The following is a 15349-nucleotide window of genomic DNA, read 5'->3' as shown; positions in this document are numbered from 1 at the left end:
GATCAAATGTTCGATCAAACATCCGATCGATCTAAATGAATTAGTTCGATTGATCATGATATGCTTAAATGATCAACCAAACATCCGATCAATCCTAATGAATTAGTTCGATTGATCGTAATAGGATCAAATGTTCGATCAAACATCCGATCGATCTAAATAAATTAGTTCGATTGATCATAATATGTTTAAATGATCGATCAAACATCTAATCGATCCTAATGAATTAGTTCAATTGATCGTGATATAATCAAATGTTCGATCAAACATCTGATCGATCCTAATGAATTAGTTCGATTGATCTTGATAGAATTAAATGTTCGATCGATCTTACTGAATTAATTCGATTGATCGTGATAGGATCAAATTATCGATCAAACATCCGATTGATCCTACTGAATTAATTCGATTGATCGTGATAGGATCAAATGATCGATCAAACATCTCATCGCTCCTAATAAATTAGTTAGATTGATCGTGATAGGATAAAATGATCGATCAAACATCCGGTCGATCCAGGTAAATTAGTTCGATTGATCGTGATAGGATCAAACGATCGATCAAACATCTGATCGATCCAAAAGAATTAGTTCGATTGATCGTGATAGTATCAAACGATCGATCAAACATCTAATCGATTCTAATGAATTAGTTCGATTGATCGTGATAGGATCAAATGATTGGTCAAACATCTGATTGATCCTTGTGAATTAGTTCAATTGATCATGATAAGATCAAATGATCGATTAAACATCCGATTGATCCTAATGAATTAGTTCGATTGATCGTGATAGGATTAAATGTTCGATCAAATATCTGATCGATCCTAGTGAATTAGTTCGATTGATCGTGATATGATCAATTGATAGATCAAACTAGATACAATTGAAAGTTAAATCGAACATTCAATTGAAGTGTAAGCTTTTTATATTATCTTAGTGCCTTAGTTATATTGATATTATATTATCTCTGGATTTTGTATTATTTTATAATTAATTATAAGATAAATATCAACTTAATGATCTTTATTATAAAAATTTATTAAACGGAAATTTTTAGTTAATCTTATAATAATAAAAACATATTACAAGAGAAAAATTAAAAAAACAAACATACGATCGATCCTAGTGAATTAGTTCGATTGATCATGATATGATTAATTGATAGATCAAACTGGATACAATTGAAGGTTCGATTGAACATTCAATTGAACTGTAAGCTTTTTATATTATCTTAGTGCCTTAGTTATATTGATCTTATATTATCTTTGGATTTTGTATTATTTTATAATTAATTATAAGATAAATATCAACTTAATGATCTTTATCATAAAAATTTATTAAACGGAAATTTTTAGTTAATATTGTAATAATAAAAACATATTACAAGAGAAATTTTTTTTTTTTAAAAAAAAAAAAGAAAAAAAAAAGAGATAAATAAATAAATAAAAATTAAAAAATTGTAAGTATAATTTTTTTATAAAAAAAAAAAAAACCCCAAATAGTGGCGACTTATTGGATCGCCGCTATTTGAGATCATTAACGGCAACTCTAGTCGCCTCTATTGATTGTGCCAAATAAAATTAGCGCCATCTCTAAAATTGCGCTAAAGTCCCAAAATCACTCTGACTCAAAATAAAATCACTCTCTCACTCTCACTCTCTCTCTCTCATTCACTGCGAGAAACAGCGAAATCAAACCCCAGAGAAACAGTGAAATCAACAAGAGAGGAAGAGGAAGAAGAAGAAGGAGAAGGAGAAGATAGACGGACCTAGATCGGATCGAATCGGATCCGACCCACATACGCACATCCTCCTGGTATGTACGTGGGTCTTCTTCATCTTCTTCTTTCTTTTTTCCTACCCACCCTAACCCACGGCACCCCCAAATCCTGGAAAAAAAAGGCCCCTCCTTCTACGTGTTAGAAGGCTCCTCCTCCGCCGTCACTGACTCACTTAGATAGAATAACTGAAAACGAAAAAAAAAAAAAAAAAAAAAAAGAGAGAGAGAGAGGCAAGAGAGGCACCAGCGAGAGACGGAGAGAGAAACTGAAAAAGAAACAAAGAGAAACTGAGGAAAAGACTACAAAGAGGGATCAGGAATTTTTATTTATTTTTATTTTTTTTGTAATACAGGAAAGTGAGCACATGGGGCCATGGGAAAAAGTTAGGTGGGCAGTGGTAGGCCTGTAAATGAGCCGACACACTCGACAGATCGCTCGATTTAGTTCGACCCGAGTTCGAGCTCGACACTGTACCAGCTCGCTCGTTACTGCTGAAACTCGCTCGATTAACTAGTGACACATGCCCGACTCGCTCGAGTAAGCTCGATGGGGGCTCGTGAGTTCGACTTGTTTAAGTCGAGATCGGCAAGCTCGCCCGTGCTCGTTAAGGGATCGTGAGCTCAAATCGTTTAACTCGATAATAGCCCGGCTTGCCCGAACTCGTTAAGGGATCGTGAGCTTGACTCGTGTAGCTCGAAAATTACCCGGCTCGCCTGACTTGTTTAGGGCTCGTGAGCTCGACCCGTTTTGTCATCCGACCCGACCCAACCCACACGACAATGTAACTAAAAAAATAATTAAACATGTTATTAATCAATAATAATTATAACTTCAATGTGTATACAATAACTAATTAAGATGTAAGGTTATATTGTAACTAATATTATATGGACTATGGTATTATTTATAGGTTTAATGTCCATTGCCCAATTCCAAAATAATAATAATAATAATAATAATAATAATAATCATATGTTCGATGTGTGTACAATTAACTAATTAAGATATAAGGCTATAGTATAAGTGTATAACTAACATTGTATATAGTATAGACTATGTTATTATTTATAGGTTTAATGTCCAATGTCCAATTCATAAGTTAATAATAACAATAACAATAATAATAATAACCATATTCATAGGTTCAATTAATTTGTGTACAATTAATTAATTAAGATCAAGGGTATGGTATAATAATGTAACTAACATTGTATAGAGTATAAACTATGTCATTAGTTATAGGTTTAATGTCCAATGTCCAATTAATTAGTAAATAATAAAAATAATAATAATAATAATAATAATAATCATATTCATAGGTTCAATTAATGTGTGTACAATTGATTAAGATCTAAGGGTACAATATAAGTATATAACTAACATTGTATATAGTATAGACTATGTTATTATTTATAGGTTATTTATAGGTTTAATGTCCAATGTCCAATTAATTAGTTAAAAATAATAATAATAATTATCATCATATTCATAGGTTCAATTAATGTGTGTACAATTAATTTGATTAAGATCAAGGGCATAGTATAAGTAAATAAAAATAATAATTATCATCATATTCATAGGTTCAATTAATGTGTGTACAATTAATTTGATTAAGATCAAGGGTATAGTATAAGTATATAACTAAGTTAGTATAGAGTATAGACTATATTATTATTTATTGGTTTAATGTCCAATGTCCAATTAATTAGTTAAAAATAATAATAATAATAATCATCATATTCATAGGTTCAATTAATGTGTGTACAATTAATTGATTAAGATCAAGGGTATAGTATAAGTATATAACTAAGTTAGTGTAGAGTATAGACTATATTATTATTTATAGGTTTAATGTCCAATGTCTAATTCATAAGTTAATAATAATAATAACAATAATAATCATATTAATGTGTGTACATAGGTTCAATTAAGATCAAGGGTATAGTATAATAATAATAATCATATTCATAATAATCAATTAATCATATTAATAATATTAATAATAATAATAATAATATTAATCTGAAGATTCTCAACCGTTTAGTATAAATAATAATGACTTAATTAGTATTAATAATAATAATAATCTCAACTCTCAAGAATCTCATTATCTCAACCGTTTAGTATTAATAATAATAATGACTTAATTAGTATTAATAATAATAATAATCTCAACTCTCAAGAATCTCAACCATTTAGTAAATTAGTATTAAATTATTAATGATAATAATAACTATGCACTACTACACTACTATGCACACACGGTTTCTTTAGCACTTTATTTAATTGAACGGTTAAGATTTAATTGATATAAATTTGTATTTAATTTTAACGGGTTAGATGATTTATTGGATAACTAAAGAGACGAGCTCACCTGAAATTACCCACACTAGATTTTTCTGATTATTTGAATTTTTGAAATTTTAGATATTTAATCATAGCCGTCCGATTCAATTTGATTTAATTTGAGCCGTTGGATTTAGTTAATGGAATACAGCTGTAATCCATTACGAAGGTGAGAGTTATATAGTGTTGCACATAACACTATGAGCCCACTAATCTAACGTCTTTGATTGAATGATAAAATAACGATTAAAATAAATGGTCAAGATTATTTATTGGGTAACGTATCAAACCGACTTCACCAACATACACACGCGGACGATACACTCACTCTCGAAATCTCCCCCACGCACGCACGGTCTACGGGTCTGACAACATTTATGAGATTCTTGGTTTGCACGCAATGGACGACAGCCGTCCAATTTTTTTTGATTTCATTTCAGCCATTGGATGCATATAGTGGACGCCAGTTGTTGGCCATTTCTCGCATGGGATTTATTGGGTGCATCCAAATTTTCGTAAGCTTCCCCTTGATGAGATGATCGAACGACTTAAAACCCCCCATCGCACTCGAGGAATTCATCAATGGTTGTAATCTCGCACGCACGCACGGTCATCGAGACTGACAGTGTACCAATCGTCTCGGCATGACCACAAGCCATCTCAGCCATCCAAAATTTTTGATGAAATATTGGCCGTTGGATGGGTTTAATGGAAGCCAGCTGTAATCAACTAAATCACGTGGGAGTTATATGGTGTATCGCAAGCTCCGTAAGCATGCCATGAGTGCTTTGATCTAACGAGTGAAATGAAATCTTGATGATTTTTATAGAATCGACAGACTGTACTAAATAAGCACACCAGATTCAAATACAAATGGCTGCATGTGAATAATGTTTTGGTAAACTAAAGGTTTCGACACGTGGCACGCCCAAATCGAATTAAATAATTCTCTCTCCAAATCCAGCCGTTCATTTATTAAAATTTTTGATATTTTCGCAAATCTAACGGCTGGGATGCTGGAATTGAAACTGAGCATTTCTAAAATCTAAACCAAACCAGAAACCACTAAGGCACTAACCATTAACCAGTCAAACACTCAAACTTCAAAGTTCAAACCATCAGTTCATCACCCTCGAGTCCTCGACAGTCGACCCTCGTCACTCTCGTCTCTCACTGACTCCTCCAGTCACCCTCGTCGCTCTCTATCTCTCTCTTCATTCCAGTCTTTCCAGACTTCGAGTTACCACTACGAGTCTACGGCAATACCAGAGAGTTGTTTCTTGTCTGACGGACTGGTTTTAGGGCTAGATTACTAGGGACTAGGGTGATGGCGAGAGAGATGATCCATTGAATGCAGCCTACTGTGAGCATTCAATGCATCTCCCATCATCGTTGGGGAGTTGAATGCACGTATTCAATCCTTCTCAACCCCCTCCCAACAACCCGTTCCGTTCAGATTCTCAATCGACCCGTTGATGGATCATCTGATATTGATCTAATGGCGTTCTAAGCAGTCGTACTAGTTTTGTGAGAGAAACTCTCTTCAGATATCGCGTGACTCAAACCAGAAGAGGATACTAATTTTTCTCCTCTACCGTCTAATCTCGCAGCCAAATCCCCCTTTTTTTTGTGTTCTTTCAATTTTTTATTTCTGTAAGTCTATTCATTCAACTGTTTGGTGACATTTTCAATTTTTCAGGTTATCTTCTCCAAGCCCTAGCTCATACCGACGGCTGAGACAAACATGATGGCTCTTGATCTGACTCTGACAGAAATGGCAATTGAGTATTGGGCTTTCTGTCATCATAGGTTTATTTTTTTATTCATTCCCAAGTCCCAACCCCCCCATCGCCCTTTTATACTCCGATATGAACCTATGATGTATGCAAGTCACTCTGGTTGTTCAGTTGAATAAGTTTGAACTTGTTTGCTCTGGCTTCTTGCTAAGTGCTAACAAGAGAAAAAGTTCTGACTTCTGAGAATATGAACTCTGAAGAGCCTTTCTAAGTCTCTTCAGACTTCTGCATTTAAGTTATGTTTTTCTCCTGAACCCTAGTTCCTAACTATTTCAATTTTGGCAAGTTTTTATTTATTTATTCCATTTATTATGTTTTGGCTGTTTCAAAATTTAGTATTTGGTAAACTAATGTTTCTAATATCTTAATTTTAGGGAGCAAGGTCTATCGAATTTGCAAGCTACAATCCGAATTGGATTTTGGAAATTGCTTGAGCCTTGAGGTTTTTTAAAAAACTTGCTATATTAAATTTTTCTGTTTTCTGTTTATGGTTTGAACAACTATGGATACAAATGCATTCTGTTTTCTGTTGAGGGTTAGAACAACTTTAAATTATTTTCCTATCTTCTGTTTAGGGTTAGAACAACTATTTCAACAAAATTTTCTGTTTTCTGTTTAGGGTTTGAACAAGTATGGATACAAATGCATTCTGTTTTCTGTTTAGGGTTTGAACAAATATTTCAAGTAATTTTCATGTTTTCTGTTTAGGGTTTGAACAACTATGGATACAAATGAATTCTGTTTTCTGTTGAGGGTTAGAACAACTTTCAATTATTTTTCTGTCTTCTGTTTAGGGTTAGAACAACTATTTCAACAAATTTTTCTGTTTTCTGTTTAGGATTTGAACAACTATGGATACAAATGCATTCTGTTTTCTGTTTAGGGTTAGAACAAATATTTCAACTAATTTTTCTGTTTTCTGTTTATGGTTTGAACAACTATGGATACAAATGCATTATGTTTTCTGTTTAGGGTTTGAACAAATATTTCTAGTAATTTTCCTGTTTTCCGTTTATGGTTTGAACAACTATTTCAAGTAATTTTCCTGTTTTCTGTTTATGGTTTGAACAACTATGGATACAAATGCATTCTGTTTTCTGTTGAGGGTTAGAACAACTTTGAATTATTTTCCTGTCTTCTGTTTAGGGTTAGAACAACTATTTCAACAAATTTTTCTGTTTTCTGTTTAGGATTTGAACAACTATGGATACAAATGCATTATGTTTTCTGTTTAGGGTTAGAACAAATATTTCAACTAATTTTTCTGTTTTCTGTTTATGGTTTGAACAACTATGGATACAAATGCATTCTGTTTTCTGTTTAGGGTTAGAACAACTTTGAATTATTTTCCTGTCTTCTGTTTAGGGTTAGAACAACTATTTCAACAAATTTTTCTGTTTTCTGTTTAGGGTTTGAACAACTATGGATACAAATGCATTCTGTTTTCTATTTAGGGTTAGAACAAATATTTCAACTAATTTTTCTGTTTTCTGTTTATGGTTTGAACAACTATGGATACAAATGCATTATGTTTTCTGTTTAGGGTTTGAACAAATATTTCTAGTAATTTTCCTGTTTTTTGTTTATGGTTTGAACAACTATTTCAAGTAATTTTCCTATTTTCTGTTTATGGTTTGAACAACTACGGATACAAATGCATTCTGTTTTCTGTTGAAGGTTAGAACAACTTTGAATTATTTTCCTGTCTTCTGTTTAGGGTTAGAACAAATATTTCAACTAATTTTTCTGTTTTCTGTTTATGGTTTGAACAACTATGGATACAAATGCATTCTGTTTTCTGTTTAGGGTTAGAACAACTTTGAATTATTTTCCTGTCTTCTGTTTAGGGTTTGAACAAATATTTCAACTAATTTTTCTGTTTTCTGTTTATGGTTTGAACAACTATGGATACAAATGCATTCTGTTTTCTGTTGAGGGTTAGAATAACTTTGAATTATTTTCCTGTCTTCTGTTTAGGGTTAGAACAACTATGAATTATTTTCCTATGTTCTGTTTAGGGTTAGAACAACTATGAATTATTTTCCTGTTTTCTATTTAGGGATACAACAACTATGAATTATTTTCCTGTTTGCTGTTTGGGTTAGAACAACTATAAATTATTTGTGTGTAAAATTTTGCCATCTTTAAAATTTGAACATAGAAAGATTGAAGTTGCTCATCAATTAAATTTTTTAATTAACAGTTATGGAGATTACGAGTCAGTCTATGGAATTGGAAGGTATTGAAGTTGATGTACTTGATGATACACATACTGTGATCCCTACACCTGTATCTGTTGAGTCTGGTAGCACTGAAAATAACCCAAGCCAACCTGTTAACACTGTTTGTCCTGCTGTTTGTGGGGATGGGGCTGGTGATGGGGCTGGGGCTAGGGCTGCGGCAGCTGCTGGGGATGGGGATGTGGATGGAAGTGGCCTGAGTGAGAATGGACAATATCAAAAGAGGGAAAGGCAAAAGACTTCCAAAATCTGGAATGACTTTGTTTCAGTTACAATAGTGGGGGTTAAAAAATCACAATGCAATTGGTGTAAGAGATTGTTTGATGTTGGAAAATCTAGTACTACCTCAACCCTAAATAGGCATTTGACTTCATGTGTAAGATATGTTGAGTTTAGTAGTTCTAAAAAGCAAAGTACTCTGTCATTTGAGCCTAGCAGTGACAATGATGGTGTGGGAAGTTTGACAAGTTTTAGTTACAAAGAGAGTAGGGTTAGGGAACTTGCTTCTCATATGGTGCTACTTCACGAGTACCCTTTTAATATGATGGAGCATGAACTTTTTAATAAGTTCATGAGGGCCTGCACACCCCACTGGAAAAAAATAAGCCGTGCAACCGTTAGGAATGACTACATTACCACTTACCAAAATGAAAAAAGGAAGCTGAGAACACTTTTGAAATTAGTTGACAAGGTGAACATCACCACCGATATGTGGACCTCTTGTCAAAGAGTGTCATATATGGTGGTGACTTGCCATTTTGTGGATTCAACTTGGTGCCTCCAAAAAAGAATTTTAAATTTTTGCAATGTACCTCCTCCACATTCTTGTGTCGTGATTGCTGATGCATTAAGGAATTATCTTTCTGATTGGGGAATTAAGGATAAAATTCATACCATTACTGTTGATAATGCTTTAGCTAATGATTCTGCAATTAGAATTATAAAAGATGATTTTGAGTTGAAGAATGCTTTGTTGGTTGGGGGTAGGTTGTTTCATGTTAGGTGTTGTGCACACATTACAAACTTGTTGGTGCAATCTGGGCTTGCTGAAGTTAGGGGTATTATAGATGATGTTAGGCAGGGCATAAAATATATTGTGGCGTCTGAAAGTAGGTTGAATGTGTTTAGTGAGATAGCAAAGAGATTGCATTTGCCCTGTAAGAAGCTGATTTTAGATGTTCCGACACGTTGGAACAGCACCTATTTGATGTTGGACACTACAATTAAGTTTAAAGAAGTGTTCCCTAGGTACCATAGAGTTGAGCAAGCATTTCAGTGGGTTGTAACTCCAGAACAGTGGGAAATGGTGGGCAATATGAACCAGGTTTTGTCAGTTTTCAATGATGTAACCAATGTTGTTTCTGGTAGTGAGTACCCTACTGCAAATTTGTATTTACCTGAGGTTTGGAGGATGAAAGAAGTTTTGATGATCAAGTGTGATGATAGGAATGAGTACATGAGGTCAATGGCAAGTAGGATGATTGACAAATTTGATAAGTATTGGGGTGATAGCAATTTGTTGATGTCCATAGCTGCTGTCTTGGATCCTAGATACAAGATGAAGTTGATCAATTTCTGTTTCCCTATCATTTATCCTTTGACCGATGCTTGTAGTCATATTAACAATGTGTTGGCAGTTCTCAAAGAGTTATTTGAGTCATATGTTTCTGCCCATACGGCTTGTATATTGCAAGAAACTGCCCAACTTGCCCAAGTAAATGTTCCTTGTTCTTCCTCAAGTGCAATTGTTGGAGATGTGGTGTCTAAAATTTCTGAAGGTCGATCAAGGTTTGCTGACCATATAAGAAGTAGTGACATCATCCGGCCCATTAAAACAGATTTGGATGTTTATCTTGAAGAGGATGTTTACATTTGTGGTAAGAATGAGAATGGAGTATATATGGAAACACATTTTGATGCTTTGGCATGGTGGAAATGCAATGCCTTGAAGTACCGTATATTGTCTAGAATGGCAAAGGATATCTTGGCTATTCCCATAAGCACAGTTGCTTCTGAATCCTCCTTCAGTGCTTGTGGTAGGGTTATTGAACCCCATAGAGCATCATTATCCCCTAACACTGTTCAGATGCTCTTATGTGGTTCAGATTGGGTGAGAGCACTTCATGGCATCAAGAGAAAATCTGCTGGTGATGTAAGTTTTGTTTCCAATTTATGTATTTAGACTATTTAGAGTTTTACTAAATTTTATTTATGTATGAACTGTCCATATTAAATTTGTGTTTGTTTTTATAGAAATTGGTTGAAGTGGAGTTGCCTACAACTACAACTTCAACTACCTGAATGTGATGTGATGCAGAATTTCAGACAGGGAGTGTATTACTATTACAATTCACAATCTATTTCAGTCCTTTACTTCTTTAAGTCTGTAATTTGAACACTTCATTTTTGGTTTCAGTCTCCATTTGCTTATTAAGTCTATGTTTTGATAACTATGTTTTATTTTGAAATGTTTGGATTCGGTTTCCCTTTGCTTATTAAGTCTGTATTTTGATAACTATGTTTTATTTTGAAATGTTTAAGTGCCAATGTGCCATATTGTACTTTTGTTGGAAACTCTCTTGATCATTTGAGCCTGCTGAGGTAATATCTTTCTTCCTTGTTCATTTAATTGTTTTCATTTTGCAGCAAAAATTTTATTTGAAAATTTGATTATTTGAATCTCCCTTGACTCGTTTATTAAAGGTCAAAGACTTTGTGTCTTTGACTAACTAAATGCAAGGGAGTAAAAATTTGCTAACAATATTTTTTGTTTGTTTGTGTTTGCAGTGATTATTCATTCGTTGGCTCCTTGTCTCCGCTTTTAAGAAACTTCGTTAAAAGCTGCCACATTTTCATATGCTTGTTACTACTACTAGTTTGGTATTTTTAAGTTGTTGCATTTTATATACCTGAAAATCTCTAAAAAATGTGCTTATAAATATCATATTTTTTTCTTTATGCTACTGAGTTGTGATTAGTTGGGAAAGACATCATACACTAGTTTATGCAATTATGCAATTATGCTTATGATTCTGTGGTTGCTATCTGTTGAGATTAGTTGTGATGCACTGGTTTATAACTTTATGCTACTGTTTCTGCTATATGTTTGTGGCTTATGACTGAATTTCTAATTTGTTTTATGCTGCTGCTATCTGTTGAGATTACTTGTTTTTTTCAATTTGAAGTTGTTTGATTTGTAAGGCCCTAATATAATTATCTAAGCTTGTAATTTTAGGTGTTTTTAATTTCTGCTTTAATGCTATTGTAATTTGTAAGTTATATTTGTCCTGAATTTTACATTGGTACTATTTGACAATTTGTCTTAGATATAACTTGTTATAGACTTATAGTGAGTCTTACCTGATTTGTAATTGGCATTTGGAATTACTTGATTTGTAATTGGCAGTTGGAATTAACTTGGAAAATTACCTGATGCACTGGTTTATGTTACTGCTTCTGCTATATGTTTATGGCTTGACAGGCTTGTGACTCAATTTCTAATTTGTTTTATGCTGCTGCTATCTGTTGAGATTACTTGTTTTCTTCAAGTTGAAGTTGCTAGATTTGTAAGGCCCTAATATAATTGTCTAAGCTTGTAATTTTAGGTGTTTTTAATTTCTGCTTTAATGCTATTGTAATTTGTAAGTTATATTTGTCCTGAATTTTACATTGGTACTATTTGACAATTTGTCTTGGATATAACTTGTTATAGACTTATAGTGAATCTTACCTGATTTGTAATTGGCATTTGGAATTACCTGATTTGTACTTGGCAGTTGGAATTAACTTGGAAAATTACCTGATGCACTGGTTTATGTTACTACTTCTGCTATATGTTTGTGGCTTAACAGGCTTGTGACTCAATTTCTAATTTGTTTTATGCTGCTGCTATCTGTTGAGATTACTTGTTTTCCTCAATTTGAAGTTGCTAGATTTGTAAGGCCCTAATATAATTGTCTAAGCTTGTAATTTTAGGTGTTTTTAATTTCTGCTTTAATGCTATTGTAATTTGTAAGTTATATTTGTCCTGAATTTTACATTGGTAGTATTTTACATGGATTGCAGTGTGGGTGTGGGTCACGGCCAGGCTGGTCAGTGTCAACTGCAAGTGGAACACATCACACATATTGTTTCCTGATATCCTCATTTTCCAATGTTTAATTTTATGTGCATTTACTCATCTCAGTTTTGAATACTTACTAATTACTCTAATTGATAAGTGCTAGAATATTCATATTTTCAGTCCTTAACTTGCATGTTTTAATCCTTTAGTTTTGGTTAATTAGGCCATTTTACTTCCTTTTTGTATTTTCTTTGTTTTATAGGCTTTTGGAAGAAAATAAAGCGTTTCTGGAAAAATTCCAAGCTTAAAGGGCAAATTGGGAAGATCTAGAAGATATGGTTAAACTTAACCAATCATGGTTAAAGTTTAATCAAATAAAGGAAAGGATTAATTCGGAATTTCTCAATTTGAAGTCAAATCGGATTGGATGCAAAATTGGATTCTGAATACGTCTCGGTATTTTGGCCATAACTTTCAGCTCAGATATCCGAATGAGGTGATTCAAGCGGCATTGGAAAGATAACTCAAATTTATACAATTGATTGTGAAATAACATTTTCCCAATTCGGAGCGCCGCAAGGCCAAAATCACGCCGCAAGATAGGACCGCAATTCTGGGCGAATCCTATTCCGATTTGGGCTTAGGTTTTCTTTAACCTAATTGGGCTTGGACTTAGATCTCCGAAATTCTTAGGATTACTAGGGCTTCTAGGACTCTCTTAAGCTCTATAAATAGACCTCTAAGCCTCACAATTGAGGGGGGATCAGACGAAGACGCGCCGGGGGCGCCGTTCTTGGTTGCTTTCCGTGTTTTCTGGGTTTTTGTAACTTGGAACTCAAATTCTTTTGTAAGTTTTTAATTTTAATGAAGTAATTTAGTTTCTTTATGATTTCTTTTGTCATGAGAGGCTAATTCTTCAACTAAGGTTGAAGATGAAGCCTCACCATTGATTAGTTTTATATTTTTATGTTTCGTTCGTACAAATCCGTCGTTTAATGTAATGTATGTTCGTTTCAGTTCAATTGTGTGACAAAATTATGATTGATTGTTGTTTATAAATCACAAAAATGTTGGATATTCGTTGTGTTTCATCCAACGGATACATCAAATGATTTGATTGAGACTTATATCCATTGTGATTTACGGATACAATGGATCTCAATTGGATATTCGTTGTGATTTGTAATAGAGATGGATTCATCGAATGATTCAATTGGTTTATAAAAAAACAATAGAACATATATAGGGTTTAATTGTTTGTCGGATGCATGAATGAAAACATAAGAATGTATGCTTTGATTTGGTGAGGTGAATTCTAAAACCTTAGTCGTTTATCTTTTGATTATTTTTATTTTATTTAGTTTATGTTAGTTTATTTTCAAGATCAAAATCATTCGGAACTAGGTTAAGATATAATTGATTTAGATAGAAATTAAATTTCACAAACACAATTCCCTGTGGATCGACCTCGCACTTGCACACACACTATATTGCACACGACTCGTGCGCTTGCGAGTACAATTAAATTTGTACATCAAATTTTGGCGCCGTTGCCGGGGATTTGTTTGTTTGTGAAAATTGATTTTTGTTTAAATTGATTTTATTTTTCTACTAGTTATTTTCTTTTTACAGTTTGTTGCCTTTTATTTTTATTTTTTTTATTTGTTTCTGTTTATAGTTACTAATAAAAATAAAAAAATAAAAAAGAGAAAAAGTTGTTTGGTTTTGTTGTTTCTGTTGCAGCTCTGCCGAAGGAACTAGTCCCTGCCAAAGCGCTTGATCACACATCACCTACTCTCGAGCGCATTCAAGCCTAACGCAGCAAGCATCCCGCGTGCCTGCGCTCGACACTTCCGCAGGTGCGCGTGAGCGCACACCCCACGCCCATGTACGCTCGATCGCACATCACTTGCGCTCGAGTGCACCTTTGCAGACTACACCAAAACGGGCCAGCACCTTGAATTTTGCCAAACTTATGTTTGGTCCGTTTTGTGAGTTTTTGTTTTGATTTTTTGTTTTTAATTTTTGGTATTTTTGTCTAATTTATTTTTTAAAAAAAAAAACCAAAAAAAACCAAAAAAAAAATCCAAAAAAAAAAAATTTTGGTTAATGTTTCATGTGGAAGTGTGCTTTGTTTAAAGAGTGAGGATAAGCATGAATTTTCCTTTAGGTAATTTTAACGCTACCCTTAGTTGTAGGACACCCGCTTTTTCCAACCATCCTCATCATTTTCACCCACATGGACCATGTTCATACTGCTCTAACCCTTATCATAGTTCAGGTAATTGTCCATCTTGGGGACAATTTTCCAATTTTTCACATGAGCAGATGAACACCAATTTCTCCAGTTTGGGGTCTGAATCAAATTTCAATTGCTACACCCTTGATTGGAGCAACCATTCTAATTTCTCGTGGCAAGCTAATGCTACGGGAAATTATGCTCCCCAATTTGATGAACTGCACCATCCTGAATATCCGCAGTTCGACAACCAATCCTCTACCCCTTCACCCTGCAATTATCCTCCACAAGATTTATCATTGGAAAACACCCTCAAAGAGTTCATACAGTCTAATGGCCAAACCTTGCAAGAGCTTAAAAATGCCACCATGGTCAACTCCCAAGCCATAAATGAAGTGAAGAATGCAGCCATGGCCAACACTCAAGCAATTGAAAAGTTGGATGAACAGCTTGGTTATTTAGTTGCTGAACTCACTAGAATAGAGGAAGAAGAGCTTCAAAGTCAGTTGATGGCTGAAAGGCACTACATGATTGATGAGGATGATTTTAGCAATCCTTATCATGAGCATGTCAAAGCCACCACCCCAATTAGGAGAGAGAAAATTGTTGAGGAGACTGTTGATGAGACAAGTCTAGAGGACCCATTGGGAAAGTGCTTTGCTCAATTTGGATGTGACCTAGACCTTGACAAGTTATTTGAGCAAGCTGATGCCTTATTGGACTCCACTCCTAAGATGCGAATTGAAAATGGGAAAACCACTGAGATATCATTCCCTAACTCACCCTCATTAGCAGCTAAGCCTTTCATTGTGGGTAATCAGGAGGAGAAAGAAAAAGAGGAGCAGGTTGATCACATTGAGCCCCCATCAACTCCAAATCTGTC

At 34.0% G+C, this 15349-nt stretch overlaps 1 protein-coding gene across 1 annotated transcript; it reads left to right on the top strand.

The window, feature by feature from the left end:
* The first annotated feature begins 8129 nt into the window (after window positions 1-8129).
* Window positions 8130-10465, top strand: LOC148587625 (zinc finger BED domain-containing protein RICESLEEPER 2-like). Its single transcript, XM_088512730.1, has 2 exons — window positions 8130-10316; window positions 10418-10465. The coding sequence occupies exons 1-2, from the start codon at window positions 8130-8132 to the stop codon at window positions 10463-10465; spliced, it is 2235 nt and encodes a 744-aa protein (XP_088368856.1).
* Window positions 10466-15349: the final 4884 nt, after the last annotated feature.

Source organism: Corylus avellana, chromosome 2, assembly GCF_965113065.1.
Source record: "Corylus avellana chromosome 2, dhCorAvel1.hap1.2, whole genome shotgun sequence".
NCBI lineage: Eukaryota > Viridiplantae > Streptophyta > Magnoliopsida > Fagales > Betulaceae > Corylus > Corylus avellana.
This window is presented reverse-complemented; position numbering and strand designations above follow the sequence as displayed.

Coding starts and splice junctions, on each gene's coding strand:
- LOC148587625 (XM_088512730.1), top strand. CDS start 8,130: ATGGAGATTACGAGTCAGTCTATGGAATTGGAAGGTATTGAAGTTGAT. Junction 10,317..10,417: donor AGAGAAAATCTGCTGGTGAT/GTAAGTTTTGTT, acceptor TTGTTTTTATAG/AAATTGGTTGAAGTGGAGTT.